The sequence below is a fragment of the Cryptotermes secundus genome, unplaced genomic scaffold (genome assembly GCF_002891405.2).
Source record: "Cryptotermes secundus unplaced genomic scaffold, Csec_1.0 scaffold88, whole genome shotgun sequence".
Classification (NCBI taxonomy): Eukaryota; Metazoa; Arthropoda; class Insecta; order Blattodea; family Kalotermitidae; genus Cryptotermes; species Cryptotermes secundus.
In genome coordinates, this window is record NW_019724585.1 from 1,097,546 (window position 1) to 1,108,899 (window position 11,354).

At 38.1% G+C, this 11,354-nt stretch overlaps 1 protein-coding gene across 1 annotated transcript in view; it reads left to right on the plus strand.

Moving 5' to 3' along the window:
- LOC111862259 (Golgi apparatus protein 1) overlaps positions 1-2,789 on the plus strand; it is a 38,350-nt gene extending 35,561 nt beyond the window's left edge. Inside the window, exon 16 of the mRNA XM_023847499.2 lies at positions 2,534-2,789. Within this exon, the coding sequence (XP_023703267.1) occupies positions 2,534-2,698 (165 nt within the window). The 3' untranslated portion in view covers positions 2,699-2,789. The remainder of the gene's footprint in view (positions 1-2,533) is intronic.
- The last annotated feature ends 8,565 nt before the right edge of the window (positions 2,790-11,354 follow it).

Consider the following 11,354-nt stretch of genomic DNA (forward strand, 5'->3'; position numbering starts at 1 on the left):
GCCGCAACATTAATTGGATTCAGCTGGCTCAAGATATGAATGAATGTATAAGAGGTGGGCCTTCTTTGCCACAGTGATCTATTGTGCCTCCCCTTCTGATTATCCCCTCAACAATCCTGTGCTTCGAATGAAGCATAGGATTTTGTACGTGGGGATGTTGAAATAGTCACTAGGTTCCATAAAATATTGACCCAAGTGACGCAATCTCAAATAAGCTAAGGCCTCACATTCACACAAGATATGTGTGGCTGTTTCATTTTCTTCTTGACACCTCTCACAAGTTGGACTATGACTTAGTCCAAGTTTGAATAGTTGTCCTACGAGGTGACAGTGTCCTGTAAGTAGTCCTACCACCCATCGTAGCTGGTTCCTGTTTAACTTCAACAGGTCCTTCACTCTTTTAGTAGAGGGTCCTCGTATGAATCCCTTTGCTTGCCTGAGTCCAGTCAAGGATCCCCAGTATTTCTTGTGATTCATATTTGTTCAGTCCCTGATTGCCTTTCTGGCGACTCCTATAGAGATGCCACAGGCTGGTTCAGGTCCTATGAACAGATGTTCAGCTCCAATCTTGGCCAATTGGTCTGCTATTTCGTTTCCAGCAATACCCTCGTGCCCTGGCATGCACATCAGTTGTACCCTGTTATGTTTGGCCAGTTCCATGAGAGTTTGGTGGCAGGCTCAAGATAAGTTCCAGTCTTAGACTTTTGTGAACAGTAATTTGCCTTTGGGTTCCATGAAAGGGAATTCCTATCAACTTACGAGGTGGTATCAGAAAGTTCCCACACTGTTATTATTGTAACTGCCTTTGTGAAAGAAGATCAGAGGGGTGGCCAAGATCACACTTCTGCAAGCCTTCTGCATCAGTCTACACACGGATACCACTGTGAACAAGCATTGTTTTTACACGAGTGCTTTTTTGACTTTGTTTTGTTTTGTCTGCGATGAATGGTAAAATTGAGCAACATGTCTATAAAATTCTGTGTGAAGCTTGGTAAATCCACTACCAAAACCCTTAAAATGCTTTGTGAGGCTTTTGGAGAACATTCTTTAAGCCAGACAACGGTTTTTGAATGGTAGTCACGTTTCAAGGCCAGTTGAAGATGACACATTCAGGGCAACCAGTCACTAACAAAACCATAGAAAATGTTGAAAAATTTTGAGAAATCATCCACAAAGACCTTTGCCGAACAATCCATGAGCTCGCAGACACCTTTGGTATCAGTTATGGAGTTTGTCAGGAGATCTTAACAGAAAATTTGAACATGACCCGCCCGCCCACACATTCCTGAAAACCACAGAGTTTGTGACTAACAGCAACATAGTTATTGTTCTGCATCGTTGCTGCTAGCCAGACTTAGCCCCCCGTGATTTAGCTTTGTTTCTCAAATTGACAATGAAACTGAATGGACGACATTTTAAAACAACTGACATCCAAAGGGAATCGCAAACAGTCCTTGACAGCTTTAAGGAAAATGACTTCCACGGTGCTTTTGAAGCATGGAAAAAATGATGGGATTGCTGTGTACATTCCCAGTGAGACTCTTTTGAAGGAAATGGCAACCAAAATTGAGTTAAGCCAGCTTCTTTTTTTTTTTGGACCTAGTCTGGGAACTTTCTGATACACTTCATACTGTCACATATCAGTGACTAAACACAGGGTCTAGATTGATGACTGAATTTACTGGATGCTTATTGCCTTCAACTACAAACAATGACAACACTTTTGACATTCTTCATAATCTTCGGGTAACTACAGCACTCTCCAACTTTGCTAAGTCTTCATATATCATATACCTGTTGTATGGTAACAGCCTCCAGTAACCAAGACTCCCCCATTTCAGCTTCAGGTAAATTCCTGCTGGCTTTCACCAGCACAGTCACTTTCGGTTCTTGGCGCTGCAGTACCCATCACAATATTTTGCTGCCTCACTACTCCGATTGAGTCATGAGATATACTTGTATCTTCCCCATTTCGGTTTGCTTGAATTTCTGCTGGCCCTTGCCAGTTCAGACATACTCATTTCTGATTGTCGTGTCCATATTTCTGTTACGCAACAGTGGATGTCTATGACCCTTCTCTGACTCCACCATTATGACTTTTAAGAATGTCACACCGTGCTCTCTTCACAGTGGAGTTTGTAAATTATATTGAGACAGATTTTTTAGTTGTTATTACTGATATTATTTTTGTACATTATATAGTGATAAATAATTTTGATACCCCTGTGAGAGTTGCTTTCACAGGATAAGCTGTAGTGTCAGTACTTTAGCCTGTTAAATACTAGTAGATTCTGAAGGGTTCTGATGATGGTGGATGACACACAGAATTACTGGGTTTTTGGACTTTTTCCATCGTCCAGAATTCTAGGTAATGGAGGACACAGAACTGGATGTGTTTCTGTGTTGTGTCCTCTATTACCTAGAATTCCGGACGATGGTAAAAGTCCAAAAACCCAGTAATTCTGTGTGTAAAATACTGGTTCTACTCAAATTTCTTCCTTTCTTCACTGACTGTGTTCTAAATTTGTTCCAGATAATGGAGCCTAAGACATTTGAAGAACTGTATAGTCAGATGTCTCGCTCTCCTGCAAGACGATATTTCATGATAGTTGCTTTCACTGCTGTGGGCATTGTCTTCATTGCAGGGCTATTCTGTGGTCGCACAATGCGAAGAACATTGATGATGAAGAATAAATAGAATGTTGACACCAACATGTTTTAGATCTTTTGTACAATTACAGGAGGTACCAGCTTGAATATACAATAAAGTAAACAGTTTAAATGTGTGATTATTGGCATCTGGGAAGAATGTGCCCCTGCAATACCTTTCATTGAATTAAAAGCTTTAAACTCAGAAGGTGAATTACATTTGATTTCACACAAAGCAAATTAAGTCTGTTACTAGGAAATTCTGTAGCAGGACCCTGTTCTTTTTATCACATGGGTTCCTTGTCTAAATATATTTTTCTATTAATAACTGCAACATGTTTCCAAGTTATTTAACAGAAGAACTGTTCAGAATATAATGGGCTATGAAGAAAGGTTTGCACTGCAAGAATTATGCAGTGAAGGGACAGACATATAGAGTTCCTTGTACCCACTTAATATATGAGTTTACTGATGTTTGGAATGTCAGTGCATGTAAGTTCAAAGTGTGCAGAAATGTATTTGATATTTGAGCGCTGAAAACAACTTTTAAATCTATGCTCTTCATAGTATCAGATGCTTGAACACAGAAAGGACACTCGGTTGAATGAAATTTAGCAGAAATTGTTGCTGCTTTCAAGCCTCAAATTTAATTTACAAAAACTGCACAACTAAGTTAAAATTTTGCTTTGAGTGAACTAATTGTATAGGGCTGTGAATGTTGGAAGTACTGATGATATCTAGGATTTAGGGAGGTGATGGTATGTTTTTTCATGCATATATGCTAGAGGGTTACTTTTCTTAACCCAAGTCATCAGGAATATTTCCATTCACAGCCAAGTTCATTCAGCATTTCTACTATGACATTTCCTAGTATGTGAATATTTAAGGCTTTGCTTGATTACATCTTTATTATGCAGAAATGAACCATGACAGGTTTCAGTATTTCAGAAACTTGTGTCATTTTGTAATCTAATTGGAAACTACTGGCAATATGATCTTGCTGAACAGAAATGTGAGCAGTGATCTGAGAACAGTTGTGTCCTCTCTACTCATACAAGATGTGGTTTAATAATCACAAAATTCATACAATTGAATAAGTTGGTTCAGTATAAATCATATGACATTGCCTGCAAGATATAAATGAAAGCCTGTGTGCATTAGGATCTTGATTATCCAAGACCACATTATCTGTTTGTGGATTTTTTATGTCATATTAGAATATGTTGTATAGTTCTTTCCTACCTAGGGCCAGAACAGTTAACATTTTAAAATTCTGCTCTTTATGTCTTTATGCTATCTACAAGCATTCTCTATTATGGTCCCTCGGTTTTCATAAGCAAATTCCAACCAGAAGTGTTAGCAATCCTTTCCCATTCCAAAAACATTCAGTACCATTCAGCACAGATAGCAGGTGGTTATATTTACAGTGATATTTGTGTAGACTTGTACAATATCTATAAATGTGTGCTTGTAACGATGATAAAACAGAAACTGTCAATTTAATAAACGTGAATTAGTCAGCTCCATAAAACATCTCTAAGTAGGTATGGAGTAGGTGAAACAACAGTTCATCACAGAGACAAACACGTCTCCCTGTCCAATGGGTAGTGGGGATTCTTTCCCCAGGGGTAAAGCAGCAGAGGTGTGAAGCTGACTACTCACCTCCAGCTAGTTCCAAGATCAATAAAATGTGGATCTATACATCCACTTCCCCATACGCCTTCATAGCATAGTGCTTAATTAGTTAAGCACAAGGACAACTTTACCTTACCTTTACCTTTAAAACTTAAATTTGGTATATAATACATAGTAAGGGTTCAAAGATGCACGATGAGTGACCCTAGTATTGTTTCTCTTCTCCATCTTCATTGTCTTAGCTCACTGTCTGCGTTTTATTTTCAAGACTGTTTATTTTCTTTCCATTTCAGTAAAGTCGAAGATCAACTCAGAACACACTTTCAATAGCAGATGTTGGTTATAGACAGGATTAGACCTGATATAAGGCATATTTCACATTACTTGCGTCAGCATTTTCACTGTTACCAGCTAATTCACTTCTAAACTCTAAAACTTCTGTATTCTATAAATCTGAAAAGTATGCTTACTCTAAATTCACTGGAAAATTACACCACATTGAACAAGACAGTGTGTCACGAATACAGGTAAAAAAACACATTAATTGAAACTGGATTTAATACATCATTTTCATTACATGTTACATATGGATCCTGATAGTACAGAAGTAGGTGTCTATTCATGTTACACTTCATAACAAAATACAAGAAGAAGCAAAAATTAGAGATCATTGTAGGCTTGTTTCTATATGTTTCTGTTCATGGACATCCATTTTTCATAGCTAATACTATGAAAGTGGGTGAAGAAAGAAATATCAGGCTCCAGATATTTATTTTTCTTATGTAGTATCGTTTATAGACAACATGCATGAAAGTGGAAGTGGAAGAGGAAAGAGTCTTGTAATATGAAAGTATAATCATCAAAGGAAGATCCTTTGAAAATGTGGCACAGTTCAAATATTTGTGAATGACAGTAACAAATCAAAATTTTAGTCAGGAGGAAATTAAGGGAGATTGAATTTTGGTAGTGCTTGCTACCATTCAGTCCAGAAGCTTTTGTATTCTCGTTTGCTGTCTAAAAACATAAAAATTAGAATATACAAAACTATACTTTTTCCTGTGGTTCTACGTGGGTGTGAAACTTGGTCTCTGACATTAAGGGAGGAACATAGACTAAGGGTGTTTGAGAACAGAGTGCTGAGAAGAATATTTGGACCACAGAGGGATGAGATGACAAGGGTGGAAAAAACTGCATAATGAGGAGCTTCATAACTTGTACTCTTTGTCAACCATAATTAGAATGACCAAGTCAAGGAGGACGAGATGGACAGGGCATGTAGCATGAATGGGGGCAAACAGGAATGCATATAGGATGTTGGTGGGAAAGCCAAAAGGAAAGAAACCACTAGGAAGACCAAGACATAGGTGGGTGGATAATTCTGAGATGTATCTTAGTAATAAGATGGGGGTGGTATGGATTGGATTGATCTGGCCTAGGATAGGGGCCAGTGGAGGGCTATTGTGAACACAGTAATGAACCTTCGGGTTCCATTAAACATTGGGAAATTCTTGAGTAGCTGCACAACTGGTAGCTTCTCAATAAGGGCTCAGTTCCATGAAATTAGTTAAAATCAAAGGTAGAAAGAGGAGGAGAAGCAGAAGAAGAATTGTAATATTCCTGTCTTAAATTTTTGCAACCTGTATCTAAAGACTAATTTCATTACTATTTTTAAATTTAAGAATCCTTAGATTTAGTTTGAACTAGCAGAATTTGGTGTGGGATATTTTTACATTTATTCAGTTTTAGAAACTTTAATTTCCTCCCCCCTAATCAGTTTTGAAAAGTGGTATATATTTCTAATTTCAGGTGGATAACAAAATCGTTTTGTATATGAAGACTATGTAGAAAGCTGTAAAAGGGGGAGTTTGAAATATTTTATAAACAGTGATTATATATATAAAACAGATACTTAAAACTCATCATGTACGTATTGTTTTGCTTCTGTTTAACAGTTGTAAGTGTTGCTCCTAGAACCAGTAAAGCATCATAAGTTTGAAATCCTTTGTATTCTTATTTACACAGACAACAGTAACTTCACAGATACACACAAATTTTATCATGGACAAATATATGTCATGTGCAAACATTTTCCTCTTCTCTTCTTGGAGTTAACACTCGATATGCATGGGAGTATGTTACTCAGAAAAGGTAATTTATAGTAGTATCTGTCTCCCTCCCTAGCGCATACACGCGCACACATGACTACTATCATTATCTCATCATGATTAAGCATTAAGTGCCTGTTGCTAAAACCTTTAGGTCTCTCTCTCCATCTTCCCTTTGGGCACACCCAAGACTGTTTCACTCATATGGTTTGTATTCCAGTTCATACTTTTTCTATGTACATTTTAAGTCTCCAGTTTCACTGATATTATTTGAAACATTTAATTTGTTGTGGTGATCTGGTGTTGTAATTATTTTGTTTCATAAACTGATTTTGTAATGCATTATTAATTTTCTCTACACCATAGAAAATCATTATGATGCTGTGTGAGATTATGGTAATACAGCATGAAAAAGCACAGCATGTACTTGTTGGAGACAGTACTGATTCTGCTGATAGATGGATCTGCCAACAATAATCTCTCATAATTTTAATGAAAAATGCCTATTTTTTGAGAAGTTCTTGAAAATGTACTTTTTCAGTATTGGATGTTATGAGTGCATGAAGTAAGCCCCTAATATGAAACATATGACTTTATGAATTTTGTATGGAAGAAATACTGCAAGAAGTATATCTACAATTTATGAGAGCGTGTTTGCATATCAACATTGCTCCAGATCATTTACTTTTAGCCTAATTAAGGGGAGAATGTAAGTTTATGAGATTGCCATGCTGTGTGTATGTGCATGCTCACAGCTGATAGATTTTGACAAAATTTTGTACAAACGTACCACTGGAGGCCATCCTGTCATAATTTCTTGACTTTCTGCACTCATTAATAGTATGGTGGAAGCGATACTATCATTCCTTAATATAATGTCCTCAAAAAATATATCTTAGTTGACCTTAGAAAAATACACAACTTTCATTAAAGTTTTTGTTCTTTAATTTAAAAATTAGAGAACAACGTGGTGGATACAGAAAAACGTTTAGTTTTCAGTTTGACAGTGATAGTTAATGGGCTACCGTAGATAGAAAAATTAAATTTTGTATGAAAATAGACTATAAACATGTATGAAATACTGTTTATAGAAGTCGACACATATGACAATGGTGTGAAACTCTGAGGTTATACCCACTCTGTACTGTATTTACAGTTCAAAGTACAGAAAATTCCAGTGTGAGTAGAATTTAATCCTATGGCCATCTAGATATGAGACCATCATGGTAATCCATGAGCCAAACTGCATGTTATTGTTTGATTATAAACTTGAAATACTGAAATATAATATTAACTACATAAGATTTGTGTGTGCTCTAGAAAGTAGGCTTTATGAGTTCTTCCTGAAATTCTCTGCACACTGTGCAGTGACAAAGAGGGTGACTTTTTTCAATTGTTGGACATGCCGTGCACTACACTCTGCAAGCTTGTAAGGAACTGAAAGTGTCATAACACTCCTCACTCCACCTCCAACAGAAGATTTGCAAATTTATATACAAAGACTTATACTTTATTTTCAATTTTTTCTTTTAATTTTGATGCGTTCTGTAAAAATGGTTTCTCCGTTCTTCACAGAGTTGTTCTGCATCATAACATCAGTCCTGCTTTTAACACTTGACATATTTTAGCAGTCCCTGGTGTCATAAAACAGATGGAAGCAATAAAATAATTTGGTCTTCTGCTGGCAAGTCTCACATCTTTGTTACTCTTCAGATTTTTGAATCCTTTTGACTACAGGACAGAAGAATGAAAGAATGGCTATTCAAGAAAAAGCTAGAGGTTTCCCTTCTTCAGTGCTAAGACCTTCCATTATAGCTGCAAGGGATTATTGCCCCTTCTAGGGCTCTGAACAGACAGTTGCATTGTGGCCAAATACAGAGTGTGATCTGTTTTCTGTGCTTTCGTAGTGAAATCGAATACTGCAGTTTCATTTCAGCCTATATATATATCAAGCAGATAGCAAGAAAAGAGGTATGTACATCGAATTTTACTATATATTTTTAACACATTAATCTGTAGAATCTCCAGTAAAAGTACTGGCTCATGGATGAGTTTGGTTATAATTCATACTTATATTCTTTTTTGTTGTTCACTTAGATATCATTTTAATTCCTCTATTAGGGTATTACTCAAGTAAAATCAGAATTGAAGGAAGGAAACAATTACACCAAATATTAATATGTATAAGATGATTATTCTATCCTGATTACTCTGAGGCAATCAGTAAAAATAGTATTAGACGGCTTAATGGTTTTCAAGCAAATTTTCTTTCCCCCCGCCCCTGCAAAAATCTTAAGCAGTGCCTTGGGGAACTTAAACCACTATAATGATTAACGTATGCTACATAGGGTTGGGCCATAGCTCAAGCGGTTAGTCGCTGGCTTCCCGCTGCAGCGGCCCGGGTTCGATCCAGGGTCTGGTTAAGTGGGATTTGTGGTGGACAAAGTGTTGCTGGGGCAGGTTTTCTCCGAGTACTTCAGTTTCCCCTGCCAATCTTCATTCCACCAATTGCTCCAAAATCACCCTCGCCTATCATCTTGGGCTGGTACAATAGGCCAGAAGTGGCCACAGTACAAGGGACTTAGTCCCACACCACTAGCATTAAAAAAACTATGCTAAATAACACAGATTACTAAATAGCTATTAACTAACTTCATGGAGCTGATCTCTTCTTGAGAAGCCACCTTCCATAGCTATTCAAGAGCTTGAAAACATTTTATGAAACCCAAAGGTTCGGTATTGTGTTTACAAGAGCCTCCACTGGTCCCTATCCTCAGCCAGATCTAGTCCATATCATCCTGTCCTATCTCTCTAAGATCCATCTTAATATTGTCCACCCACCTACATCTTGGCCTTCCCAGTGGTCTCCTTCCTTCCTGCTTTCCCAACAATATCCTATATGCATTTCTCCTCTCCCCCATTCAAGCTACATGACCTGCCCATCTCATCCTCCTTGACTTAATCGTTCTAATTATACTGATGAAGAGTAAAAGTTATGAAGCTCCTCATTATGCAGTTTTCTCCAACCTCCTGTCACTTCATCTCTTTTCAGTCCAAATATTCTCCTCAAGACCCTGTTCTCAAACACTCTCAGTCTGTGTTCCTCCTTTAATGTCCAAGATCAAGTTTCATACCCATGCAGAACCACAGGCAAAATTACTGTTTGTACATTCTAACTTTTACATTTTTACACAGCAGACAATAAGACATATAGTTCTGGGCTGAATGGTAGCAAGCATTATCTGAATTCAATCTCCTCTTAATTTCCTCCTCAATCAAATTTGATTTGCTACTGTCATACCTAAGTATTTGATCTGCCACATTTTCAAAGGTTCTGTTAGCTGTCTTTATGTCATTATTTTGCCCTGCATTCTGGTGACAAGACAAATTTATACTTCCCTTTTTCTGCATATACTTCTATACCAACCTCATTACTAGCATCAATTAAAAGTTTCTGTGTTTCTCTTTGTGGTACCTAAGTTATCTCCCCATAGTTTCACATCATGATAGACCAGCAGCTAATGTGTCTCATTTAATTTTAGACCCACTTGGTTTCCCTCGACTTTCCTAATGGCATATTCTAAAGCAAAGTTGAAAAGCAGTGGCGATAAAACATCTCCTTGCTTCAGACCATTTTTTTTAACAATTCCTGTGTAGATCTATGTACTGCCGGATAGTTCAATCGGTACAGCGACGATCTATGGGCTGGATGGCCAGGGTTCGATTCATGGAAGTGTAGAGATTTTTCTCTCCTCAACATTGTTCGGACCAGGCCTTGGGTCTACTTATACAATGGGTACTGAGGGCTCTTTCCCTTGGACAAAGTGTCATGGGCATGAAGTTGACCAAACACCTCCATCTAGAGCCAAGGCCAAGAATGGCGGAGCTGTATTTTTACTCCCTCATCCATCTTCATGGGGGTGGTGCTTAATTAAGCACAGGCACAACTTTATCTTTTGCCAAGAACAGAGTTGGGCATTGCAATTTCAATAGTCTGCTGTGGTTTGAGATTTAATGTTCTTATGGTTGGGAGTGCGGAATTGCTGTTGTCTGCTAAATATTTATCAGCGTTTCTGAGGTTACACTGAAGATGCCGGTAGCAGGTTCCTCCGAAACGTTGATAAATACCTCCTAGGCTACACTACATCACATTCCAGAGACATCTTCGTTTTGTCTTTAATCCTGAGCTTTTCACCAACGAGTTCCCCCCCCCCAAACAATCATGGCATTTCTAATATATAGTTTAAATTTTAAAAGCACCTTCATCGCGCTTAGAGAGATCAAAAACCCGAAAACCAACAACGACAAATTTGCCTCTGGACCCACGTAACACCCCACGAAGGAGGGTGCTGTCTTAAGCTCAGAAAGTAATAAACAAACTCCGTGGTTTTATTCCGCAAGCGAACTATTCTGACCGAGCCACCGTCATTAGACAACAAAGTTAGTGCCACCTTTAGCGGATAGAGGGTGTCGAGTTGTCAGCGCAACGAACCCCCGCGGCTAGGCCGGATGGGCATTGCCTAGGCCTTTTTTATTTACAATATTCTTTCTGCAATAAAAAAATCCCCATGGCCGTTAATTTCGGTTTTGTAGACCGGAGCCGCTATTTCCTTGAAATAGCTCCTCAATTATCCTCACAAGGCTGAGTGGACCCCGTTCCACACCAACTACTTCTCAGGAAAAAATTTGATAATGCCTGGAATCGAACTCTATCCACTATACCACAATATTTTTGTACATACACGAATCATTTAACCTCCTGTTAATTATTAACACTTCCTATACCCTCTTGCGAGCAAGAATACTCCTCAAAGTTTATCGAAAGATTACTTCACACCGAGACAAGACACAATTCTTGCTCGGCTGCAAATGCACACTGGAACCACTGGAATGCGCTGGAAGGTAGGATCGATTACCGAGGTAGTATCAGTGAACGGCTTCTTTTTGTAACATCTACGGTGATAT